The 27,051-nt window shown below is 38.2% G+C and overlaps 2 protein-coding genes across 2 annotated transcripts; one reads left to right on the top strand and one right to left on the bottom strand.

Annotated features, from left to right (window-relative positions):
- The first annotated feature begins 1,354 nt into the window (after positions 1-1,354).
- Positions 1,355-23,149, top strand: LOC149922315 (solute carrier family 12 member 2-like). The gene is made up of 21 exons (XM_090164196.1): positions 1,355-1,911; positions 5,048-5,140; positions 5,209-5,284; positions 6,321-6,556; positions 6,615-6,646; positions 7,738-7,937; positions 7,998-8,122; positions 8,190-8,408; positions 8,472-8,579; positions 10,243-10,468; positions 10,526-10,681; positions 11,548-11,647; positions 12,077-12,188; positions 12,254-12,388; positions 13,881-13,987; positions 14,462-14,655; positions 14,728-15,100; positions 15,176-15,262; positions 15,814-15,919; positions 21,353-21,423; positions 22,877-23,149. The coding sequence occupies exons 1-21, from the start codon at positions 1,498-1,500 to the stop codon at positions 23,010-23,012; spliced, it is 3,306 nt and encodes a 1,101-aa protein (XP_090020322.1). The 5' UTR covers positions 1,355-1,497; the 3' UTR covers positions 23,013-23,149.
- A 2,195-nt stretch (positions 23,150-25,344) lies between these two features.
- LOC149922314 (uncharacterized) lies at positions 25,345-26,914 on the bottom strand. Its single transcript, XM_090162957.1, has 2 exons — positions 26,311-26,914; positions 25,345-26,245 (listed from the first exon to the last, which is right to left on the bottom strand). Exons 1-2 carry the CDS (start codon positions 26,799-26,801, stop codon positions 26,104-26,106), a joined length of 633 nt encoding a protein of 210 aa, XP_090019083.1. The 5' UTR covers positions 26,802-26,914; the 3' UTR covers positions 25,345-26,103.
- Positions 26,915-27,051: the final 137 nt, after the last annotated feature.

Genomic DNA, 27,051 nt, shown 5'->3' with positions numbered 1-27,051 from the left:
TTATATTGAAAATCCGTCAAACGAATCTCATTCAATTGGATAAGTTTAAAACTTGCCGATAAAATCCCTTTACCGAAAGCAAAATGCGCGTAACCATTTTGGTAGATTTAAATAATTGAATGAGTATGTTCAACCATCTACTTATTGACATTTATTTAATTAAATAATGAAGCGTCGACTTGGACCACAAATTCCACAATGCTATAGTTCGGCACTAGTATCAAAATTCATCATAAACTTTTAACCCAAAAACCATGAATTTCACGTGTAATTTTAATATTTCAATAATTATAGGAATAGCTAAACGTAGGCTGTCGCGTTTACCATTATGTAATGAGTAAAGACTAAAAAAAGTGGAATCTTGGTTTAAAGGGGTGAATATTAAACCACGCAATGACCCATATATTAGTCAAGGACAAAATCAGTTGGACGCTTCGCCGCGGTTCCCAAGTTTAAGGTCTATTTTTTGACCTATTCATACATAAATCGGTAGCATTATGTGATAACGCCAATAAAATGACACGAATCAGAAGTCATACATCACTTTACTTCTGCATGATGACATCAAAATGTCAAACCGCAGCGGTTATTTCAAACAATAATAAATAATATTTTCCGTTATAAATAGGATATAAATACAAAAACAGCGCATTTGTTACAGTTTATTACCGAAATATAATTGAAATTGTCATTTTGGGGGTAAAATGTAATTGTATATTGGGGCCCAAAATATACCCGTATATGTACGATTTATTTCGCAAAACGTAAAGAGCCTATTTTGGCCGGCAAAATGGGGTTAGAAGAAAAAAGTGCTTATAAATAAGAGTGGAGTTTGCTGGAAGAGTAAATTTGAATATATACGGTTACCGGAATAGCGAGCTAAACATACAAACTGCTCAATTATCTCTCAAAAAGAGAAAACCTTTAGAATCATTTCTTAAACGCATCATTGACGACATTCTAAGCACTCCCCCTCGAAAGAAATCTCATCTTTTGGCTATTAATTATCCCCTCGTACACGGTTTTCACGAAGAAAAGCTTCAATGCCTCGGATGCTAGCCTCCAAGTAGCGGCCCAGGGAACTCGCATTTGCTTATTTTCCCTATTCCGATGGGAAAATATTTAGCGACGCAACGGGACAGTTGAACTTGGAAAACCATTTTGGAATAAAGGTTGATTATTATTGGAGTTTTATAGCGCGTTTAGACGCTGTTAAAGGACGTGATATTCCCGGTAAACAAAACACACCTTAACGTACGCGTGGAGGGGAAAATTTTCCCTCTCCCCGAGCTCGCATCATCTTGAAAGATAATACACCGCAGATTATAAAAGCTAGGGTTCCCGTCAATTCGGACTCAGTCGCGTTCAATTCTTCGAACAATTCCTCGCGATAGATTCAAAATAGGCGATGAACGGCGCTAGATTCTCTTCGCTTTAAGCATTTATATATCAGCGAAATTATTAACGCGGTAAAGTATCGTAAGACAATCGCCAATCATGTCCAATCTCAAGACGACGGGGACGGACGCCCCGAATGGCGTCCTCGATGGCCCTAATCGCTTCCAAGTTCTTACGGTCGATTACAGTTACGACAACCCGGTGGCGATGGAACCGGAAGACGGGGACAAAGTGTCGGATCAACTTCCGGATTACCGCAAACTTTCGGTTATTTCCAGCTCCATGTACCAGAAATCGGGCCGGAGAACCAGCAGAGACATGGGCGTTCAGGTGACCAATACCTCGATTCTGCCAGAACTCTTCCCCACCAGTAGCTTCGAAGACCCGCAATGGTACCAATTGACTCAGGACGCGATCCCCAGAGCGGAACATTACCGGCGAAGCACTTCCGTCAGCAATCGCCTGGTCAGACCCACCTTAGAAGAACTTCACAATCCCAAACCCGACCGAAAAGTAAGTTTTAAATCACTTCATTCCAATACGAATAAATTCTACTTAATTAGTTTCTGTAAAAGCAACGCTGATTAATCTGTCTATGTATAGCGACGTATTAGTGCAAAAACAAACTGTTATTTTGCCAGATAACAGAGAATATAAATTAGAGTCGTTTCCAGAACAGGAAGGAGCCGTGTTTTCCGTATTCCTTTATCTATAGCCAGCGAAGGCTGTTCACCTATAGAACCAAACTGACAACTGTGAAACCTGAAGTATATCATCTCATCATAATTTACGAGAGAAGTGCGCTATTCTGTTTACGTTATTCGTTTCAAATATAGGGTCTCGCTTTTTTTTCAAATTTTCGGAGGAAAATATAGTGACTTTTTAACACAATTGCCTCGATAAAATACGGTTCATAAATAATTAAATATCTCTACGCAGTTTAATTTTTATATACTTTACTTCGTTACACGGATAAATATATCCGTTTCTGAAATTATTTCTCATCAAGGGCGTAATATAATATACTGTAATATAATATATATAACAACTCCTTCCGCGTTGAGTTTGCAAGTTCTCTCCCCACTGGTTTAAGGGGTTTTCCCCGAGCTCTTCAGTTTCCCCTTCCATAAAAATTTCTCGAGGTTAACGGTAATCAAAATGGATTAGTGGCGTCAACCGTGGTAACTGGCATCCATCAGAGAACGGTTTTTGTTTGTAGTGACCATTTTTTAGACGCGAATATAGAAATATGCAATGGAAAAACTTGTAGAGGTTAACGGTCAGGGTCTCTATAATTTTACAATAGGGATGTATATACCGGAGGGCCGGTACACTCAGTTTCGCCCATACATTTCGCCCGGGGCCGCGAGACCTCTAAGCCCGGCCCTGTTAACGTTAATAATTAGTGTAGGGAGCTGTTGGCTCGCGTGGCTTGCAGGGCTTGCCACCACCCTCCTACGCATTGTAACCCGGCCACCTGAATTGATGGCTTTAAAAGTCGCTTGATGACTTAGGCCTAAGGTGGTGCATAGGTATTAGCCTAGCTGATTATTGTTTAAAAAAAATGGGGGGTAGGGGTCGAACCCTCCCACAAAAAAGCGTAAATTTTTTAAGTCTCAAGGGGCGGTGGTGCAAAACATAAGTGCCCTATAGGTCGATAAGGGGTTGCGCAGTTGAAACCAATCCCGAAATGAATACGCCCTTCGCTCTCATTGCAAAGTTCCTCGATTCTTCGAAGTTAAATTTTAATGACCTAGATGTAATACTTATCTCGTAAGATATATATTATGATCTTTTGGCACAACGGAATCCTAATTTTAACCACGTGAAGCAACATTGATAAGGGAATTTCACAGAGACCCTATTACTAAAACCAAAAGTGACATAAGTACCAAAAGTGTGACAATCCCTGCACTTTCGTATGCTGAAGGTTTAATGAATGCTCGACTCGAGATTGACCACATAAAAGACTATTTATTGTCGCCTTTTTGGATTTTTTTTTAGTCCATGGTATTAAATCGTAGGTAGATGGCAATAGCATCTCCACAGAACGACGAAAAGTAAAAAAATACACTAACATTGACCAGTGCTTCTTAGTTCCTCCGTTCCTCACTGCGAGGCGTTATTTGTTGGTTTTAACTTCCTTCCCTCCCCATGGCATAATTTCCCTTCTCCCCTCCCAACTTGTATTTCGCTCGTAACATTCATTATGAAATAGGTCCGATTGACACACTTTTGGTAATTATGTCACTTTTGCTAAGACAAACGTTGGATGTTACTGTTACTATCGTTTTATATCTGCGTAATAAACTTTAAGTCGAAAGTATACGAAAACCGAAACATTATCGAGTTTTTCCCATTCATTGAAATGCGGATTTTGAGAATAAACGTCCGTCACACGAAATTAACGACATAAGCTTAGGTAAACGGAACGATTTAGATAAAGACGTATTGGGAAATATCCAAGATATACCAGGAGCTGAAACGATTCAGAAGTGCAAAACACTTTTCTAAACACGCGAGATAAAGCTCTAATTGGCGTTCGTATTCTGGACAACCAGTAGCGTGTACTAGCTAATAATTATCGTCTCCGATTTCAAAATAAGACGAATCCAAATAAAATGGGTGACATTTTATCGGGGGAAACTTGAGGAATAGATCGAATTATCGCGAGATTAAATTCAAGTGCGCGGCCCAGTATTTGAAAGGGGGCACGATGGGCTCATTCGCCGGTTTTGGGCCTAGCCGCTATCGATAAATACTTAAAAAAGAGAGAAAGTTAATCCCTAGCTAATCTACGAATTACGTTTAAATTGATAAGTTCGAGTTTAAAGGTAAGTGTCTCGTATTACCAATTTAAAAACAGGTAAGTAATCTGATTGGCTAGACACTTCAGAAATCTAGCCTACGTTGAGATAAATTAAAATTATTATTTCTAGAAATCTAAAAATGCACCATAGATATAGCAAATTTGTAGAAATACGCAAAACTATTCGAAATCTCAGGAAATCCGAAGAAATAATGAAAATTTCGAGCAATAAGAAATATTTTAAAAATTTCGAAACATTTCGAAAAATTGAGAAATATGGGAAATATTTAAGCAATTGGTGGATCTTAAAATTTATTTGGCGCGTGAAATTACGCCGCCATGTTAGGGTATAAAAGCAGACAAATAAGCCTGCTATACCTCACAATGTAAGGGTACTGTCACGCGCAAAAACGTAATTTTGAAATCGGTCAATATTAGGAAAATATTGAGAAATATTTAAGAAATATATAGAAATATTTAAGAAATAGTGGGGAAATTTTCAGGAAATATTGAGAAATATTTAAGAAATCAAGGGATAAATTCCAGGAAATATGGAGAAATATTTAAGCTAAACTGGGAAAAATTTCAGAAAATATTGAGAAATATTGGGAAAAATTTCAGGAAATATTAGATATATTGGGAAATCCAAAAATACAGTGCTAAATTGGAAATATTAGAAATCCGAAATCTGTTTTAAATTGGTTTTCGAAGCTGCCAGCACCGCGAAGTAATCCCATTGCATTAAAATTGCAAAGCTGCGTTCTGATTAACGTAACTCCTAAAACCTTACATTTTAATACGCCTAGGCCTAAGACTAATAAATTTGCAATTCTGATTTAGAATGACAACGCTCGAAAAATTAGTGTTATGGAACATGGGCCAAAAGACGGGCAACAGGGAGCCGTTAAATTTGGTTGGATTCGAGGAGTTTACGTAAGAATCGAACTAAAAGTTACTGTTAGTATGGAAAGTATAAAACCGTCTATTTGCGTTATGTATAGATTCGATGTCTTTTGAATATCTGGGGAGTCATGTTATTCCTGCGGATGGGATGGATGGTGGGGCAAGCTGGAATGGGTAAGACGATGCCAGATCCCGCGTTCGCACGTACACTCGCGGCAATTCGTTGTGTTTCAATTTACAGCGGGTTTCGATGACAATTCGATATGCCAAAAAGAGTTAGACATTTCAGAGTTCGTCTGGGTTAAGTCTCAAAGCATAATAATTAAAAATGCTGACCAAAGGAACCCAGTTGAATATCTTAAACGGGTACGGCCAAGCTTTTCCAAATATCGCCTCATTTGCATATCAAAAGATCAACAAGACGTTCAATATACTTACACCATATTTTGTCTTGAAAAAATAGTTTTTGGCCTAAAACGTTGAAACGCAAATTAACGCCCAGTATTCGGGTTTGAATTTTAGGCCGCCATCTTAAGGTATATCGCCAGCGCCAGCAGGACCTTAGGGAGCGATTTGCGAACTATCCTAACTTTTAAAATCGCGCAATTTAGGCTTAGGTCTAGTATAACTGCCAACTGGACTGCACCGCTCGTGCAAAAAAAATCTTTCGCGTCTTCAGCAGCGCGCGCTTTTATGTTGTTCTGTCTCACAAATTTCTCACCAGGTGTCGCGGTGGACGCGCGCTTTTCAAGTTCCCGAAATTTCTTTATTTTATTAAAAAATAACCACTTAATATTTTTTATGCCGTTTTCACCGTAAATTTTAGTTTTTAACAGGCTATAGGGCTATCTAACTGGTTAAAGCTTGACCGTTCCCCTTTAAACAAATAGTCAGAATCTTAAAAAAGCACGTTAAAGCCGACATGATGACATCATGACACCACGAATCGGTGCCATATGGTTCGACGAAGTGGTTCTGTTAGAAGCCACGATAGCACTATCGTTTGAAGCCAGATTTCGTGACTAGTTTCTTTAAATATAATTGGTAAATAATGGCAATCAAACCGATTTAAACTGTTTATAAACGTAATAATGGCTTAGGCGATCTGACGCAATCTGGTACGTGGCATAGTAAACTCATTGAGGTAGAGGGTACGTGTGAACGCGGCTTGAATGCAAAGCGGAACTGGTATAATAACGTAACGATTCAGGGTATTCCATCTTGATCGTCCTCGTGGCCACCGTCATCACCATCGTTACGACATTGTCCATGTCCGCGATTTGCACCAACGGAGAGGTCAAAGGAGGCGGCGTGTACTACATGATTTCCAGAAGTTTGGGCCCGGAATTCGGCGGCGCTATCGGAATGATTTTCTTCGTAGCCAATTCGGTGGCCGTTTCCATGTACATAGTAGGCGCGGCCGAAACAGTCAAGGACTTGCTTCTGGTATGTAACCAAATATACGAGGACCATAAAACCGTGTTTCACGCCATGTCATTTTTAGCGTTTCCATCAAGGCATCGTGGATTATCCAAGGTGAGATATCGCATTTGTTACTCAAATTGAACTATTCACAAATTTCTGGGAAATCAAACGTGTAGACCATAGATAAAATAACTTCGTATATAGATAGGAAACTTCATGTTGTAGAAGTGACGCCAGAATTTTGGCCGACATCTGGTGGAGGCACCCGAATAATATTATTTGATGAAGTTCGCGCTACTCGAAGTACGTACTAGAACCTTGGCGTAACGCAATCCCAATTGCAAAGGCTTAAGCGAGCTATATGTATTAAAAGTACTTTTTCTTGAACTGAGAGAAAATTTAAAATAATAGCACTAAAGAAATAGCATTCAGTAAAGATTTCAAGTTTGTTTTAAACGCTATTTCTGGTATATTTGAAGACATTTACCTTGCAAAATACGTTTATTCCCAAAACTCCGACCTCAAATTCCTCAATACGTTCTACGCTCTTGAGAACACAGCCAACTGGCGCAGTCACTAGATGTCAGGGTAATCTCGTGAGAGTCAGTTTGCCCCATTGAAGTTTCATATCTCCATACGAAGTTATTTTATCTATGGTGTAGACATTAGTGGTTCGATTTTACTACCTTTATTTAGGTGGGGTGGCGGAGTAGTTAGCACTTTCGCCTCTCAGCAAGAGGAGCCGGGTTCGATTCCAACTTGTGACATTGGTTAAAAGGGTTTCCCCCCGAGCTTTTCGGTTTCCTCTTCCATAAAAACTTGTTGGCGTCAACGGTAATAGTTAGTGTAGGGGGCTTTTTGGCTCGCGTGGCACCACCCTCCAACGCGTGTAACCTGGTCAACTGTTTAAGGCATTAAAAGTCGCTCAATGACTTGGGCCTAAGGTTGTGCCTTGGGTATTAGCCTAGCTGATAATTATTATTATTTTAAACGATATTTGATGCAAAATCTATAAAATAAAGATTCAAGTCGAGAAAAAAAGTATAATGAAAAGAAAAAAAGCGTTTTTTGGAAAAGCTAAAATCGACCTCTAATGGCGTTACCCCTGTGAAAGAATCCTTCTTGCAAAATGTGTATCGATCTATTAGCCTAGTAAAAAGATAAACTATAATAAAGTATATTAAATTAATATTTGTTTTTAGCGACATTAACGATGTTCGAATTTCTGGGGTGATACTTCTCATTCTGGTGGTTTGCGTGACGGGCATCGGCATGGCCTTTGAAAATAAGGCCCAGTTGATTCTTCTAGCCATCCTTTTGGCCGCTTTACTGGACTACTTTGTGGGGGCGTGTCTTCCACCCACCATCGAACAAGTGTCCCAAGGTTTCGTCGGATGGAACAGTACGTAAAGGACAATATTTAAGCTTAGCAATCAATAAGTAATGTTAACTGAAATCGTAGTGGAAGTGGCGAAGGAAAATTTGGGTCCAGGATTCAGAAATGAAGAATTCTTCGATGTCTTCTCCATTTTCTTTCCCTCTGTCATCGGTATCTTAGCTGGAGCCAACATTTCCGGTGATTTGAAGGTAATGTATGGTAAATTATGTCGTGTAATAGCCAATATAGCACAACGTACTCTTCGCCACTAATCAGGATCCATCGAGCGCTATTCCAAAAGGAACTATCCTGGCCATTTTGTCGACGTCGTTCAGTTACATCCTGATTATAATATGGTTAGGATGTACTCTGCTGCGAGACGCTTCCGGAGATCTTGAAGTTGCCAATCGCACCATCAACGACAATATGGAATCCGTCTTCCAGTTATCCAATTGCAGCGGTCCTTGTCCTCACGGAATGCTCAACTACAATCCGGTAATTTCACTCAATGGTCGGAGACATGTCCATTTACTTTAACCAGTACGGTATCCCTGTTAGGTGATGGAAATGACGTCAGCGTTCGGACCTCTAATATTCTGCGGAATTTTCGCCGCTTGTTTGTCTTCCGCTCTGGCAGCGCTCGTTTCAGCTCCCAGAATATTTCAAGTTAGTCTTATATAAGGATCTTTTTATGGAGAGGTCAAACGGGCAGGCTTACCTCTCTTCACCATATAATGAACTTAACGAAGTGGAAGCCCTTCGTCACAAGCGTAATATGCAACTGGTGGGGTTCAATATCACTGCCTCTTGTCGCGCCATCTATAGCTAATAGAATTAATATTATTATTAGCACGTAAGTTATGGTAGAGTTAATAATGCCATCTATTAAATCTCAACATTTTAATATAGTGAACAATTTCGGATAAAATTTAACACAAAATAATTACATTGGTAAGGCAAAATAATTATATTGGTAAGACAAAATAATTACAATCGTACCACAAAATAATTATATTGGTAAGACAAAATAATTACAATCGTACCACAAAATAATTATATTGGTAAGACAAAATAATTACAATCGTACCACAAAATAATTATATTGGTAAGACCAAATAATTACAATCGTACCACAAAATAATTATATTGTTAAGACAAAAAAATTATATTGTTAAGACAAAATAATTATATTGTTAAGACAAAATAATTACAATCGTACCACAAAATAATTATATTGGTAAGACAAAATAATTACAATCGTACCACAAAATAATTATATTGGTAAGACCAAATAATTACAATCGTACCACAAAATAATTATATTGTTAAGACAAAAAAATTATATTGTTAAGACAAAATAATTACAATCGTACCACAAAATAATTATATTGGTAAGACAAAATAATTACAATCGTACCACAAAATAATTATATTGGTAAGACCAAATAATTACAATCGTACCACAAAATAATTATATTGGTAAGACCAAATAATTACAATCGTACCACAAAATAATTATATTGTTAAGACAAAAAAATTATATTGTTAAGACAAAATAATTATATTGTTAAGACAAAATAATTACAATCGTACCACAAAATAATTATATTGGTAAGACAAAATAATTACAATCGTACCACAAAATAATTATATTGGTAAGACCAAATAATTACAATCGTACCACAAAATAATTATATTGTTAAGACAAAAAATTATATTGTTAAGACAAAATAATTATATTGTTAAGACAAAATAATTATATTGTTAAGACAAAATAATTATATTGTTAAGACAAAATAATAATATTGTTAAGACAAAATAATTATATTGGTAAGACCAAATAATTATATTGTTAAGACAAAATAATTATATTGTTAAGACAAAATAATTATATTGTTAAGACAAAATAATTATATTGTTAAGACAAAATAATTATATTGTTAAGACAAAATAATTATATTGTTAAGACAAAATAATTATATTGTTAAGACAAAATAATTATATTGGTAAGACAAAATAATTATATTGGTAAGACAAAATAATTATATTGGTAAGACAAAATAATTATATTGGTAAGACCAAATAATTATATTCGTACCACAAAATTATTATATTCTTACCAGAAAATAATTATATTCGTACCACAAAATAATTGGTTTTCTACAATTTCTTATAATAATTTAAGAAGTTTTCGTACCAGTACAGATGGCGCAAAATTTGTAATATTCTAGACCTGAAACTTGGTGACTTCTCTTTAAAAAGATACTGACTATATTTTTAGCCTCTACGTCTAAAAACTAAGTATTTGTCGTTCACTTTCTTCGTGTAGGCGCTGTGTAAAGACCGTATCTTCCCCAAGCTGGAAATGTTCGCTAAAGGGTACGGCGTCAATGACGATCCTCGTCGGGCAACGGCCATTGTCTTTGTCATAGCTTTACTGTGCACCTGTATCGGTAAGCTGGACGCGATCGCACCCGTCATATCCAACTTCTTCATGTGTTCGTACTGCCTTGTCAACTTTTCCTGCTTCCACGCCACCTTCGTCAAGTCACCGGGTAACGGACCCCGAACGATTAAATACAAACTTATTTCCTAATACAGATTGAATCTAGGTTTCCGACCGGCGTTTCGTTACTACAATCAATGGTTAAGTCTCGCTGGATCCTTGGTTTGCCTCGTCGTCATGTTCGTCATGAGCTGGATAACCGCGTTGGCGACTTTGGCCATCGTATTGGCTCTTTATATTTACATTCACAGAAATCAACCCGGTAAGAGTAGATAGTGTTTGGCGACAAGATGTGAGCGCCGCTATTTTGAACCAATCATTACGGTTCTTTGTACAGCAAATGTCGTATAAAAAGTGTGCACGCAGACTATTTCCGTTGCACCCTAGATATAACAAGAAAAACCCTTTGCATTTTCTGAATCGAAAGTCAAAAAGTCGACTTTTTATACATAGCTATAGCTAAAGTGATTAAAAATTACTAAGGTGGCAATTTTAAATTTAAACTTATAGGTAAGGTGATTTATTTGAATAGAGCATTTTTCATAATATAGCATTATTATAAACGATTCATTAAATAGATCAATGAGATATCGTTATAGCACTGTACACAATTGTTTGCTTAAGAAATTTAACGATAAATGTGTATGGTTTTAAAATTTGGCCAAACATTCCAAACCTTGAATGAACTCTAACAAATGACTGTAGGAAAATTAGATAAATTTTCCAAAATAATCACCTACAATGACGGTTTGGTTAGGAGAAAGGCGGACATAATGACGGGAAATGGCGGCGGCCGTGGCAAATAGGAGCAACAAACACAGCACCGCACACAAGGAGAACGCAACCCGTCAAAAGTCGTGCATTTTCTCGCGTACATTTTTCATTGGTTAGACGCTTTAGCGCCTGCTGCCGTCGGAAGGGGAAAATTCGGAAATTACCTTCTCCCTTTCCGTAAAACGTTCAGGGAAAAGGCTCGTCCAATGAAATTTGAACACAACACCGCGTTAGCGTGTTTAAAGGCTAGCCGCGTTCTCCTTGTGTTTGTTGCTCCTAGATGGCAATAAGGCCTCCGCGATAAAATAACGACTTAAAATAAAGTAACATTCTAACCGACCACATTTACAATAGATGTGAATTGGGGTTCATCCACTCAGGGTTACATTTACAAAAACGCACTGACAGCCGTAACGAAGCTTAGCACCGTTGAAGATCACGTTAAAAATTACCGGTAATTAAGATGGAACCATTGAGTTGGGAATATTAATCTAGAGGTCCAATCGAAACGTCGGATTTCAGTATTTCGCGAAACAAGTTTTTAAAAATAAGAATACTGTCGTCTGCTCCCATCGGCGTCCCAAATGACGAGAAAACGTTATCATTCTACCCGTGGCGCCGTCTATCTCTCAATGGTTCGTTCAAATAAGACGCGTTTTCAAGCAAAAAGATTTTTTTTCTTCAAAATAATGGATGGCGCCACGGGTCATATGATAACGTTTGCTCGTCATTTTAGAGCAGACGGCACATTCGTATTTTTCAAAAACTTGTTTCGCGGGGAGCAGATTTGATTGGATCTCTAGAGATTAATATTCCCAACTCAATGGATGGAACTGTCTTTTCGTATTCTTTAACAAACTAACATTGAAGTATTATAATTTAGACCGGCCATACTGGTTCTAACCGGAAACACTAGTTCGAGACCGCCGTTGGTGGATATAGCCCATACTATCACGAAAAACTTAGGTTTAATGGTTTGCGGACACATTATCAAGGTAAGGAAAAATGAACTAATTGGAAAACGAATCCTCCACACTAAAAGACCTCTAAATACTTACAGAACACCCTGTCTCCCGGGTTAAGGAAAGCCATGATCGACCATAACGTCAACTGGCTGATGAACCGAAAAGTTAAAGGATTCTACAGTCTCTTCCAATGCGAATCTTTGGATGATGGAATCAGAGCGCAATTAGAGGTGCGTTTACTTTTATGAAATATATGTAAAGGAACGTATTAAAACGAAGAGTCTGGACCTGCAAGTTACTTTTATACAGTCCTTGCAGCTTGGATTTAAAGGATACCAGAAATAATGCCGGGTTTCAAAAGAAAAGAAAAAAAACCCGCGATGGCGAACGCCAACGCGAAGAAAACATTATTCTTGGCCTATAGAGTAATGGCAGTGTGACGTCACGTCACGACACCCATGCTTTTTCCTATAGATAAAAAATCGCGACCAAAATGGCGACCATGGTCAAAGCTACGGAGTGCCACTACTCTATACATAGTTTGCGTGGAAGGGAGGGGGCCTATGGTCTCCATGGAAACCGGGAGGGGGGTTAAAAACTCAAAACATTTCGTTGATAGCTACTAAATAGGTATCCATTTTGTTGGTTAAATTAGATTTATACGCTTTAAAGTTTTTAAAATAATATCGTTATGGGCCTTAAGCAAAACCAGATAAGATTTTAAACCCGGGTTATTTAAATAAATAGCAAATGATGACAGGAATATCTACGAAAAGAGGTTGGCAAAGTTTATCAAATTAGGCCTTTGTGGTGATCCCTTTTACAATTACCTTCGGTATCGAATAAAATAACAATATTGGGTCTCTCTTTCTAATTGAACTAATCGAACAATTTTTAACAAGGCAGGTAACCATTTTTAACGTGAAACTAAATTCTTAATCATTTTAAAATAATTATAATCCGAAAACAAACGATTGAAACTGTTAACCCTCGCGTATTAGTAAGAACTCTACACCAGCAAAATGGCGTTATTGTACGGTTTATTCTTGCTCAAATTCAGTGCCGTATTTCCGCCTAGGCCAACCTAGGCCATGGCCTAGGGGCCCATCCTTGGAAGGGGCCCTCTAGTGACCGTAATTACTTTATTCGAAGTCATAAATCTATAATCTCAATCGTAATTTATATTGGAGAAATTCCTAGGTAGAAGATTTTGTTTTAAAATTATCAAATTTTCTGCCTGGCAGTTTACGGACGCAGCCTTAAATCGCAATGTTGCATAATTATCGCATATTTAGTCGACGATTGTTAAGAGCTTTTATTTAGTAATATAACCGTAGAGCTCAGACTTCTACTCTGAATCAGGTAAATTCAGGCACAGCCTAGTTCCAGGGATAAGAGTAAATGCAGCGCGTGAAAAGGGGGCCCAAACTCCTTATCTGCCTATGGGCCCTGCTCAAATTATAAAATTTTACATATTTATTCTTGGTGCATATTACTATACTTGGAACTGCGTTATTGATGACGTAAGGATGCAAACTATGTATTAAACTAAACTGAGATTTTAGCGTTTACGCTCGCCATCGCTGCGTTTTGAACCTTCAAAAGAAAAAAAATTACTTCTATAAAATTAATTTGACTTGGTTTGACTTCAGTATGGATTATAGTCCCCTTCTTTGGCTAGCTAAACGATAACGAGTTTTATTGAACAAATCGTATTTTCAGTTGGTAGGGCTGGGAAAAATGAGACCGAATCTCCTGTTAATGGGATACAAGAGCAAATGGCAAAACAGTTCTCCCAAATCGCTGGAAGAATACCTCAACGCCGTTCAGTAAGTCCTCTCGAATAAGGCCCGTTTTTCACTTCGGCCACACAAAAAAATTATTTAGGCCTAACGTAAATTTTTGCGTCGACACTCGTCGTAGTGGCTTGATTACCCTAGTGAAAACCAGCCTTGGCCGCGTTCAGTAACAGCAAACGGTTGGACAGTTGAATGCGCATTCGCTACTGTACGAATTTTTTCACTTCCGGGATTGACGAAATAAGCGGCTGGAAGAGCTGATTATTTCGTTGATACGCAATCATGACGTCACAGCACGCGGGAAGGCTAGTTGCAGACGACACGACAGACGATATTTTATAACAATTACAACAATCGTAAAAAAGCGTTCAACAGATGTGGCGTCACGATTGCAAACGGAGATCAACGGTTAATTAACAATTTCCCCTCCGTTGAGCGTCACTGAACGCGGCCCATAACTCAATATTTGCCCAAATATCTACGATTCTAACTTACTTTTTCTAGCGCCGCTTTTGATCTGCACATGTCAGTGGCTATTTTGCGCTTAAAAGATGGTCTCGACTTCAAAACTCACTTGGAAACCGATCAGGGTATCCCGTACAGCGACGCGCCCAATTCCATACCCAAAAGTAAGAAATCGCAGAAAATGGAAGACATGGAAGAAGTCAAAGTAACGCGAAAACCTCCCATAAAAGAAGGTAAAAAAAAACAGAAAGAATTTGAGGTGATAAATAGCGTACTTATAAAGAAAACTCGTGTCCGATCCGCAGACAGTTCCGACAGCGATTCCGAATCTTCGGTTCAAGAAACGAAGACCTCGATACATTTGGAAGTCATGCCTTCCCGAAAGGTCTCCAGAGTGGTTCCGGACGTCAACGCCAAATTGGCCTACTTCAGACGTCTCAGTACCGTGGACGTCTCTAAGTTGGGGGTCCAAGAGATACCGGCACCCGTCATTAACTCGCTGAACGTATTCCAAAAGAACAAGAAGGGATTTATCGACGTGTGGTGGCTCTACGATGACGGAGGACTGACTATGCTCATTCCTTATCTACTGACAACACGCTCTCTATGGAAGAACTGTCAACTCCGAGTTTTTTGCATCTCTCACAAGAAAAACGCTTTGGATCAGACCCAAGTGAAGTAAGCGCTAATGCTACAAGTACAAGACAAAAGGTGTCAGCTGTGGCTTATAAACGATTGCTTTTGTTATTATAGTATGCAATCGCTCCTGAAGAAATTCAGAATAGATTTCAGCGCCGTTACAATAGTTCCCGATATTTCGGCGGAGCCCAAGGAAGAAAAGTGAGTCATAACGGTGTATTAATATAAACCTTGTGGCGCCATCTACGGCACTTTGTTGAAGACTGATCGTATTTGAAGGGAATATAGCCTCTAGTAGTTATTTCCTTCCTATGATTTTGGACACTCCTGGCGCTGTATAGTTGTTTGTTACGGCGGTAATCTCTTAAATTGGAGTAAAGGCAGTGGCGGAATGGGTCTAATATTAATGGTTTGCCAGGAGACAAAGGGCCCCAAGATTAACAACTATAACGCTATCATGTTTAGGGGGCCCACTTACCATCGGGCAGGTTCACTCTATAGTCAGTCCGCTACTGGATAAAGGCATAAATAGTCGCTAAATGACTTGGGGTGGTGCCTTTGGTATTATCCTATCTGATAATAAATTTATTTTTAATTGTTGGAGTCTTCTGTAAAGTTCAGATTTAAGGTAATATTCCCTTTAAGGTGTGCAGGGAAATACGAAGCTTACGTAGACAATAATACCAAAATAGTGCATTGCGTTTCAATTACCTTGTTACATTCAAATTAAATCATCAAATTCCTTTTTATAGCAAAAGAAAATTTGAAAAACTGATATCACCGTACGTTTCCGACTCCGAACTCACAAAGAGCAACCTCACTATCACCAAAACAGACTTAGCAGCTCATAAAGAAAGAGTGAGTTAGATATAACCACAACAATATTATTTTTAACAATTTATTCTAATCGGAACAAATTACCGCTAACTACATGTGTGGAACTACTACTTAGCTTTCACATCCACCAAAAATCTGAGGTCATTCTAGAAATGGTTCTCACTAAAATTTTAACAGGCATAAGATAAAGAACTGGCAAAATTATGTGGAACCAAGGGTACGTTCAGCAGCGCTCATCGGACTCACCGATTACTAATCGGTGACATCGGTTTCCTACTGTACGCTTTTTCACGTTTCCGGTTTTGACGTCACGATGGTCATCGGTTACTCACCGAAGTCATCGGCTGGAAGAGTCGGTTTTTCCGATGACTGACGTCATTTCTGACGTAAAACTACTATAAAAGCTACGGCATTTTAAAAAACACCGATGACTGAATAAAAGCGTTCAGCAGCTTACGACGTCATTATGTCGAAAAAGGTCATCGGTGGAAAATATCAAATCCATCGGTTTTGTTTCCGTTGACTGCTGCTGAACGTACACCAAGAATATTAACAATAACTCCTTCCCCTTAAAAAAGTCTAATCTAATCTCATTGGTTGTTTAAAACTGACGTCTTCCGACGTAATTGAAACGCACGACGGTGACGTTTTCTCTTACCCCTTTCGACTATGATGTCCGTGTTTTCTTTTCGCCTGTTCTCGGACTAAAACTGTACTCTTTTTACCCCAAAACGTTTTATTCGGGGATGAGAATTACTCCGCCCCATCTAGGAGCAACAAACACAGCAACACAAGGAGAACGCAACCCGTCAAAAGTCGTGCATTTTCTTGTGTACATTTTTCATTGGCTAGACTCTTTAGTGCCTGCTGCCGTCGGAAGGGGAAAATTCGGAAATTGTCTCCCCCCCCCCCCCGCCCGTAAAACGTTCAGCGTAAATGTTCGTCCAATGAAATTCGTACACAACACCGTGTTAGCGTGTTTAAAGGATAGCTGCGTTCTCCTTGTGTTCTCCATAAACTATTCGCTTGTCCCGAAGTATTAGTAGTAAGCTACTCTTTTTACTACCTTCTGAAACGGAGGTGTTAAGGAGTAAATCGGATTTTGTCGTCTGCTAGCCAGAATTTATCTGCTAAAAAAGCCACAGGCAGTCATTTTCGAATAACGTTAATTCTCTGATTCAAACTATTCGTCTCGATGTGGCTGACGGTTTTTTTGACGTCACTATGTTAACTTAGCAAACAACAACGTGAGAGGGGAGCGCGCGCAGAGGGGATTTTTTCTCTCGAAGGCGGGGCCAAAGCCGTCAGAGTTATCTTACCATACGCGATACGGCAGGATAACCAATCCAAGTAGAGGTATGGATTCCTGAATGATGTCATAGCGTTACTCCTCTTTCCCTACTCCGAAATTCCGGAACCAGTGAAAAGAAACTACCTGTTATTTAGCCGAAGACAATTGTTAGATTGCCGGGGGTGGGGGTCAGAATAACATATTTTGTGGAGTTTGGTGTACATGGATAAAGACCTTCACACCATGCGCGCTAATTTCCGGTGAACAGAAAGTGAAATTTTAAATCACGGCCGCGGTCTTTGATAGTTCATCAATAAATCGGGGGATGGCGCCACGCTAGTTCCTATGTCGGTGCCATAGAGATAGAAAATAAATAGATTACCGCGTTCAAGCACCCCTGTTTTTGACCCGTAAAATGCATCCCCCCCCCCGCGCATGCATGAAAGCGGAGATGGGCAGAATTTGCAACGCCATCTATCCTTCCTTTGGTTACATCAAATGACAGTTGATTTTCAAAAAGGCATACAATATTTCATTTCACCGCGCATCGATGGCGCCACGTAATCTGCCCATCTCATGGATTCCTACGCATTGAGTTGGGAATATTAATCTAGAGGTCCAATCAAAACGCCGGATTTCAGTATTTCGCGAAACAAGTTTTTAAAAAATAAGAATACTGCCGTCTCCTCCCAAATAACGAGAAAACTTTATCATTCTACCCGTAGCGCCGTCTATCTCTCAATGGTTCGTTAAAATAAGACGCGTTTTCCGCCAAAAAGATTTTTTTTCCAAAATAATGGATGACGCCACGGGTCATATGATAACGTTTTATCGTCATTTTAGAGGAGACGGCACATTCGTAATTTTCAAAAACTTGTTTCGCGGGGATCAGATTTGGTTGGATCTCTAGATTAATATTTCCAACTCAATGTTCCTACATTGGCGAAAAGGGGTCGACACTCGCGGTCAACTTCGCCAGATACAATAGTGCCTCTATTTCTTTTCTATCTCTATGGTCGGTGTAATCAGCGGAAAATCGCGCAAAAACTAGAAATCCGACGAGGGAGTATTTATAGTTTTAACCGCTGTTCTAACTAAAGGAGGGAATACAATAATTAGCTCCGGTAGAAAGTACGTCATTTAACCTTTACAGCCGATGAATCCTCCATATATTAAACATGCTTCTATCTCTAGGACTTAAAAGGGTTTGAAGTTAATGAGCGATGACTCGAGGCTGGATTTTCGAGAATCCAGCTTCCTCCGCTTCGAGGCGTTGGCTTTAATACGCAATAGCTAATTAACTATTGAATTTCAAATTATCCAAACTATTTTAAGTACTAGATGCGAAGGTACTCATTACGTGAAAATGTTTTAGAAAAATACATCATAAATGAGACGTAATGGAACTAGATCTAAAAATGTAAAGCTCCTGAAAGTGGATTTAAGCATCATAGTCGAAACAAATTACTTCAGCTAGTGAGGATAAACTAGTAGCATAAGTAACACAATGACCATAAGTATGACATTATGTACACTGTTAAAAAAGGGTTTTTTAATGGTATATTAAGGGTGTAATATCTGTCCCAAATTAAAAACTTGAAAAGGTGTATAAAGGGTGTTATATTACCCCGTAAATTAAGTGATTTAACACCTGGTAAGGGTGTAGCTCCCTTACGGCAGTAGTTTAGAACCTTAAAGGGAGTAGTTAAAAACTTTAAATGGAGTATTATAGAACCCTTAAGGGAGTATTGTAGAACCCTGAAGGGGGTAGTGTAACACCCTGAAGGGAATCGTTTGGTATCCTAAAAGGAGTGGTCTTGTACCCTAGAGAGAGTAGGTAATAACCCTGAAGGGAATAGTTTTATACCACAAACTGTTAACAAAGGAACCAAAACGGAGGACATAAGCACCCCAAACAGTGTAAATAAACACCCTAGCAGGAAAACTGCTTTTTAAGGTGTAGAATAACCTCCTTTATAAACCTGTTAAGGTGTTAAATATGGGACAAGAAAAAACCCTTAAAGGTTTGAAAATACACCCTTTTTTTAAGAGTGTAGTTTATCTTCTGTTGGCCAAATGACTATCAAGTTAGGGCATAACAATAAGTATGTCAATTAAGAAATATTATCACTGAACTGATTTTTAATGCTATTGCGTAATCTAGGATTAGTTATCAGCATAGAGCCCCCTAGTGTCTAAATATGCCTAAGACGTAATATACTACTACCAGGCTACTCGGTTTGAGTGAAAGTCCAAGGCGGAGCTTGGCGAGAATGTCAGTGTCGAAAAAGGATCGATCAGGAAATTAGCATTACAATAATAATAATAATAATAATAAAAATAATAATCAGCTAGGCTACTACCCTAGGCCTAAGTCATCAAGCGACTTATAATGCCTTTAAACAGGTGGCCGGGTTATAATGCGTAGGAGGGTGGTGGCAAGCCCTTCATGCCACGCGAGCCAACAGCTCCCTACACTCACTATTACCGTTAACCTCTACAAGTTTTTATGAAAGGGGAGAACTTGCAGACTCAACGCAGAAGGAGTATAGTGCCATAAGTTGGGATCGAATAGTCATACTTATATTTATTATGTTACTTATGGTTAGGGTTATTTCGATAAATACCAGTGAAAACGCGTTTTTGTCATTATTTCGCCGAAGTAAAAGTCAGTTTTCATTATGAACGGGTTTTAATAAATAAAGTTTCAATAACCGTACCACCATCTATCGTCTTTCAAATGAACTATTACGATGGTACTTGTAACAACAAAGGGAAGCCAATGCTGACGTCATAGGTCACCGAGGTCACGCTGAGGTATGACGTCAAAGTACCATCCTCGTCTGCTCTTTCGTCCAACTGCGCATGTGTCAGATATTATTGAAACTCGCTTATTTTCAAATAGCCTTGGTCTCAAGCGAAAATTAGCTGGCGACGACGATTCCTCGCCACAGTTAACTTACCGGCCGCGCCAAGTATGCTCGCGGCGTACCTGTGAACTTCATAATCAGTTCATTAAGTTGACGCGCTTACTTGAAATAGTTCTTTTTATAAAATAACCTTGGCCATATTGTTGAAATGTTGCCTCCCCGCTTCAGCCGTGGATCCGTTTTCTCTCCCACTAAAGAGCTTACGAACTCATTCTTAGGCATTGGCTGAACTATTCCAGGCCAACATTTCAACAAGTTGGGCAAGCGTAAAGACATTTTATAAAATCAACTATTACTATATTAGGTGGTTTCTTTTCGCCGGTTCTCGGACTAAAAGTGTACTCTTTTTACCCTAAAACGTTTTATTCCGGGGATGAGAATTACGCCCATAAACTATTCGCTTGTCCTGGAGTATAAGGGCTACTCTTTTTACTCCTTCTAAAAGGAGGTGTAAAGAAGTAAATCGAATTTTGTCGTCTGCTAGCCAGAATTTATCTGCCATAAAGGCCACAGGCAGCCATTTTGGAAAAACATTTTTACTCCGATTCAAACTATTCGCCACCACAGAATCGGAGTAAAATGACGTCATAGCCTGACTCTTCTGACCCTACTCCGAAATCCCGGAACAAGCGAATTGAAACCACCTTTTATCATTTGTGAATTACGAAATAGATGTTTCTATAAATTGAATTGAACAAAAAATATAATTAAAAAATGTTTCTCTTACGTCACAAGACAGAGCTTTATTGGTGTAATATTAGCACGCGCGATTCCTCGTGACTCTACTAGACAGTGACGTAAAACAAACATTAAAACAAGAGGGCCAAGTTACTTTATAATAATAATTTAATTATGGGTACGTTCAATAACTCTCACCGATGACACCGGTTAGCAATCGCTGACACCGGTTTTCTATTGTACACTTTTTCGCGTTTCCGGTTTTGACGTCACGATAGTCATCGGTTACTCACCGAAGTCATCGGCTGGAAGAGTCGGTTTTTCCGATGACTGACGTCATTACTGACGTAAAACTACTGTAAATGCTACGCCATTTAAAAAAAAAACACCGATGACTGAATAAAAGCGTTCAGCAGCTTACGACGTCATTATGTCGAAAAAGGTCATCGGTGGAAAATATAAATCCATCGGGTTTTTTTTCCGTTGACAGTTACTGCACGTACCCTATATATACAAAAGGAACAAGTCAACTAAGACACTAAATTCGTATTTCAGACAACAAGGCACATCAGACTAAGAGAACTCTTGGACGAGCATTCGACGAATAATGCATCGTTAATAGTCATGTAAGTAAACTAAAAGGATACGCAACCTTGAAGGACAGGGGGAAACGAGTGATTTTGTTAGTAGTAAATTACCAAAAGGGACGAAAAGTACTTTTTGGTTGGCGCTTTCTACTACGATAGACCGATACACATTAGTTGTTTTTGGCCAAAATAATAGGTAAGTATTTCTCCAGTTTCCACCAACGACTAAGAATTATTGCCATCTAGTTTTAAATAAAAGCATTAAAATCGAACCTCTAAGGGCTTCGTTCTAGCTGTTTGTTTCCCCGCAAGCAATTTTTGAATAGGACTACTTTGTCTTGGAATAATATAACTTGGCCTAAAGAGACGCGTTAAGAGTTGAGATAAAGCAGTACCATAGAAAACAGTGGCGCACCCAAGAAGAGGAAGAAAATAAGCATGACCGAAGCCTTCATAAAACGGTTTTTGCTTATCATTAGCTAAAAATGTTTTTGGACTAATGGGCCCTCCCCCCAGAAAAAAATCACGGACCAAATAAAAAATGTGTAACATAGCAAATAGACTGATTTCTCGTCTCATCATTAATAGAAACGTGTCCCGCAATAAGTCAGACTTTTAACCCCAACTCCGTGGAAGAGGGGAATTGTATTTGAATTTTCATGAGTGCACATTATAGCAGATTAGATTTTCCGGAAAAATTAAATGAGGAAAAAAGAGAAAATGTTCCGCAAATCGGAAAAAAAAATTGAAACATATATCAGTACTTTTTAAGGAATTTTATTCTAGACTAGTCTAGAGGTTTAGTTTTACTTTTGGATTCGAAAAAATTAGGCGAAAATGCCGCGATTTTTAAATTTGCGAACAATATTAGGCTAATCATGTAATGAAAACCTTTTTTTTCTGGAAAATTTTCCGGAAAAAAGGTCTCGGTAATTTTCTGGAAAAATTTCCGACTTACAACTACATTGCAGATAAATAGAAGCTCTTGGAAAATAAGAAAACAATGAGTGTCGTTTAATTTAAAAATAATTTAAAATAAATTTACATTTATAACTTAGAAAAAACAACATTTTAAGTAAATAGTTATTTTAAATTATCCTTCACTCAGTGTAATTACCCTAGGTGGGGTTCCTGGCCAACAACCATAAAAGAGGGAGAATTTGGGAAAAGCAAATCTGACATGGATCCGAAAACATCCAACCTCCTTAAGCTGAATAACCATGCCTATAGCTTCGATATACATTTAATAGCCTCGGCATAGGTAGAGTTGCTATTCCTGTTTTATATTTTCTATGGTACTACCGCGCAATCCCAGTAAGATGCTGCTTCGAAGGGCCAATTAGAAGTGGGGACGGATTTTTCATCGGCCTTAGTTGTTTACTAATAAAGATTAAAGAAGTCCCTTGTTTTGTCCTCCTGTCTACCGAGATTGAATATTCTTTTCATTATAATCAAACATTACCAAATTAATACATTTTATCTATCATCTCAGGACACTACCGATGCCACGCAAGAAAGCATGCCCGCCGCCATTGTACATGGCTTGGCTCGAAACGTTAACGCGGGATATGCCGCCTTTCGTTCTGATTCGCGGCAACCAAGAGAGTGTTCTGACCTACTACTCTTGAAAAACAAACGTCATAAATATTTTATCTGAGGACTGAAATGGCATCGGTCTAAAAGTCACCCAATTTTTATTATTTCGCACCTTTGTATTTTGTAGTTTTTAATATATTGCCGTAATAAATGTGTTTAAACAAGTTAACCGAGTTTATTGCTTCACGAATCGTTTAGCAGTGGCGCCGATCGCTTTTTTTCCCAATGGGACCGAAGCTCACTAATAAACTTGGAATGAGGCTGCTGGCAACACTTTCTTTCTACGGATGCTTAAAAGTAAATGGCCTTTAACATCGGCGGTTTTACCAATGGGGGCAGAGCCCCGATTGATTTTTCCCAATGGGGGCTTCAGCCCCGTCACCCCCATGGGATCGGCGCCACTGTCGTTTAGGCACAAAAAATAGCGCCATCTGCCTGGATACTTGTCTACTAAATCTTGGGGGAAAGTGGTCGGCTTTTGGACTTTGTCATTTTCAAGCTGAAACCAGAGATCCTGGAAGTATTTGCGCTTTTAGAGATGCGAAATTCCGGTGAAAAGAAAAATCCTAGCATCAGCGACTCCCTGCGGCCGGGAGGAAGAGCTCGTTTCAAAGCGAGGAAATTTAGACGCAAAAATTTAACACGCGTTTTCGTCCCCGAAATTTTTGATTCGAGTTTAATTTCTGTAAATATTAAAATACCTGGAACTTTTTGTTCAACATTTTTGAGGAGTCATGTTTCCCTAGAAATAGACTAACACGAACAGAAGAAACACTGAAATGTAAAAATGAATACGGATTTTATTTAAATTAAATTAAATGTACACACAATCCCCCCGATTTATTAAATTATTAAATATTTTAAATATTAAATTTAAGTTTAAACAAATTTTAAATTATCTTATATTAGCTTAATAAACAAGTGGAATTTTATCGAAAATAAATTTTTCGAGTTACCTGGTTTTGGAAATAAAGTAGCGAAACGCAAACAAATTGATTTTAAATTATTTTTAGACAAACCGAATTTTTCTAGTTACCTGGTTTAAAATTTAAATTTGGAATGCAGCCGAAAACGTAGTTCAGATTATGAGCAGTACTAACTATAAATATAATTTTCAACAAAGTCGGTATTAATTTAAAAAAGGATGTAGATTTTAAGGCGAAAATCGCGAAAAACAATTAAAATGGGCAAAATGACTAACTCATTAGACTCCGATTTCAAAGATTTATAACCGGCTACCGAGGGCATGATATATGTTTTCGATTGAAATATCACTGATTCTTCTAGACCTAATTGTTGAAGAGTTATGTAAGATTCGGCGGCGGCACCTACACTTTACGTGACCTTTGTAAACACAAATCCCCAAGGGATTGTATTTAAAAAACTAGATAATTTTGTTTCAAAATATAATAACAATTTTATTTGGTTATGTGGCAGCTATGAGCAAAAAACACCAGGAGAACGCAGCTAGCCTTTAAACACGCTAACGCCGTGTTGTGTACAAATTTCATTGGACGAATCTTTAAAAAATAATTGAAATTCAGGTTGAGCTTTTCTGGGGCATCTACAAGTTTGATTCTTTTGAGCCTAGGCCTAATTCTTCTAGGCTTGGTATGGGTTTTAAAAACGCTGGTGAAATATCCCACTTCGACGACTTGTTCCATTTTCGGAAAGTGATCTCTGAACCGAACCGTATAGGTAATTTTCCCGGGAGCTTGATGCCAACTCCCACAGGGAGGGTAGGAGAGTGGGGGCTGACAAAAAAGGGGATCAGCACATGATCAGCACCCGTCAACTTTCACGACCTGGCTGCGCGTTCTCTAGTTGGCTCCCTCTATTTTTGTTGAAATTGTTGGCCGTTGTGAAATTACACCGAGTACGCCTAAACACTAAAAGAGGGCGCCAAATAGGGAACGCGTGAGACGACACGAAAACCGACGGGTGCTGATCCCCTTTTTTGTCAGCCCCCACTCTCCTACCCTGTGGGAGTTGGCATCAAGTTTCCGGGGTAAAAAGGTTATTCATAATTTCATAAAGCCTCCTCTCTCTTCCTCCATGATTGGGCTGACTAAAATTTCGACGCAAAAAATTCCTTCTCAATTTAGAGGTTTTCCATTGGCTTAAATAAATATGTTAGTAGCCAATAGTGTGACTCCCAAAATTACTAGGATGAATAAAAATTAAAAAGGTTAAAATCTAACGAAGTCCACCTTTTTACTGGTTCGTGGTGAAACAAACCATTAGTGAAGATTTTTTGAATAGAACAAAGGTACAGTGGCATACTTATGAGTAATTATGTTACATATTCTTATATTATAAGACTATACAAATCGCAGAACCAAATCATCACAAATAAATAGGCCATTTCATTTTTTATAAAAACATTTATTTGACAGATAAAAAACTTTGTGACAAAGAAAAAAATACGTACATTTCATTTAATACCAAAGTAATATCCTTATAAGAGGCTTATGTGGTGACAAATTAATTTACATCTATAATCATAATAATGTGACAAATTATTTACAGGAACCTATTTTGACAAAAATCTGGTATGAAAGGTTCTTTGAGCTGGATTAGTGGGTATATTATATTCTGTACAAATATGTAAAACTTATATCACATTTAAAAAATTTCGCATTACATTACGATAAAGGGCAAGAATAGCAATAACATAATTTAAAGTATATTCAGGGTCAAATTAGGACCTAAAAACGGCAAAATAAAAGTACAGGGATGATTTAAAATGGAGCGGAGGGGGAAGGATGTATAAACATGGATTTTTTAAGGGATACGTATGTCAATAATGAACACATTAGACTAGATTTGAAGCGAATTTAAAACATTTAAAATAAAAAATGGAAAACTTAGTCACATTTTCGTTTCATATTTTAAGGCACTTTAGTTTCCAAGGAAGATATCCCTTATTTTTAGGAAACAGGCGATGGAAACTGATTTGTACTTTTAAGTTAAAAAAATAATGCTAAAATTTGTTTTTCCAATTGCTTTCTTACAAATATAAAGCTCTAATGATTTTTTTATTTCGATTAGCGTGGTTGAGTTATAAAATGTAACTACCCAACACAAGCCTTAGAATGTGTAGATGCAAGCTCAATTAAAGATTCAAGGGCCCCTGCTTTTCTTTTTATAGCGGGCTGCATCAAATAAAGTGGTATCTTCATCTTCATCATCTCCATCATCAAAACCTTCCATTTCTCTCTCAGATAATAAACCATAGCGAGGAACTCGGGGTTTTCTCCTCATTCTGTCAGAAAATAACATGTTACACAAGACATAGCTTTAGAGTTGGGGTTGACTTATTAAACTCACGTGATCCCTTTAATCATGAAATAAAGCAGCACAATGCCAGTTAAACCGGCAACTACGTAAAAAGTTCTCTTAACGGCACCATTATCCAAGGTTAGCCGTTCTCTCATCGTTTTAATACTCGAATAAAATGAGTTGCTGCGATTGTGATGTGATGTGTCAATAGTTAAGTTTTCCGTGATTTCACTTTCATTATGCGCAACGATAGAAACAACATCTGGTTTTAAGGTATGTTTAATGTTTCCATTTTCGCTATTGGGAACTTCTTTTCCAGTATGTTCATCTTGTTTCAGTAACGCTATCGTGTCATTCGTTTTTGAAGGTTCTTTTCTCGCAGCATTGAATTTAGTCACGTCCTCATTCGGCCGAGGGTTAGGATCACCTACTACGTCTTGCCCGGATGACAAAACTCTCGGTACACTTGCATTATTTACTACTCGCGAAACGCATAAAACAGCAGTAGTAAAAAAGAGAAGGAACCAACGCGACGACATAATGAAATTGGAAACCGCAAAATCAAACCAAATTCAATAAATAAAACTACAATAATAAAGACAAATTCAGCCTACCCTAGTACTTCAAGAGGAAAACGGTAGCAGACAGATTCCAATTTCTTATGGCAAAACCCTAGTAGGAAAACGGAAAGGAAATAAGCGCGCCAAGTACAAAGGTTACAACAGTGGGGAAAAATGTTAAGCAACCAAAACTACCCATATTTTTTACACAAAATCCGAAAGAAACTGT

This window comes from Leiobunum rupestre, chromosome 11 (assembly GCF_980474605.1).
Source record: "Leiobunum rupestre chromosome 11, qqLeiRupe1.1.hap1, whole genome shotgun sequence".
Classification (NCBI taxonomy): domain Eukaryota; kingdom Metazoa; phylum Arthropoda; class Arachnida; order Opiliones; family Sclerosomatidae; genus Leiobunum; species Leiobunum rupestre.
The sequence above is the reverse complement of the archived record's forward strand: the minus strand, read 5'-3'. Positions and strand labels throughout refer to the sequence as shown.

What these genes read in the sequence shown, in the direction of transcription:
- LOC149922315 (XM_090164196.1), top strand. Translation starts at nt 1,498, where the DNA reads ATGTCCAATCTCAAGACGACGGGGACGGACGCCCCGAATGGCGTCCTC. An exon ending in CATTCACAGAAATCAACCCG is followed by an intron (nt 10,682 to 11,547) that starts GTAAGAGTAGAT and finishes CATTTACAATAG; the next exon opens with ATGTGAATTGGGGTTCATCC. An exon ending in GAATACCTCAACGCCGTTCA is followed by an intron (nt 13,988 to 14,461) that starts GTAAGTCCTCTC and finishes TACTTTTTCTAG; the next exon opens with CGCCGCTTTTGATCTGCACA.
- LOC149922314 (XM_090162957.1), bottom strand. Translation starts at nt 26,801, where the DNA reads ATGTCGTCGCGTTGGTTCCTTCTCTTTTTTACTACTGCTGTTTTATGC. An exon ending in TTCATGATTAAAGGGATCAC is followed by an intron (nt 26,246 to 26,310) that starts GTGAGTTTAATA and finishes ATTTTCTGACAG; the next exon opens with AATGAGGAGAAAACCCCGAG.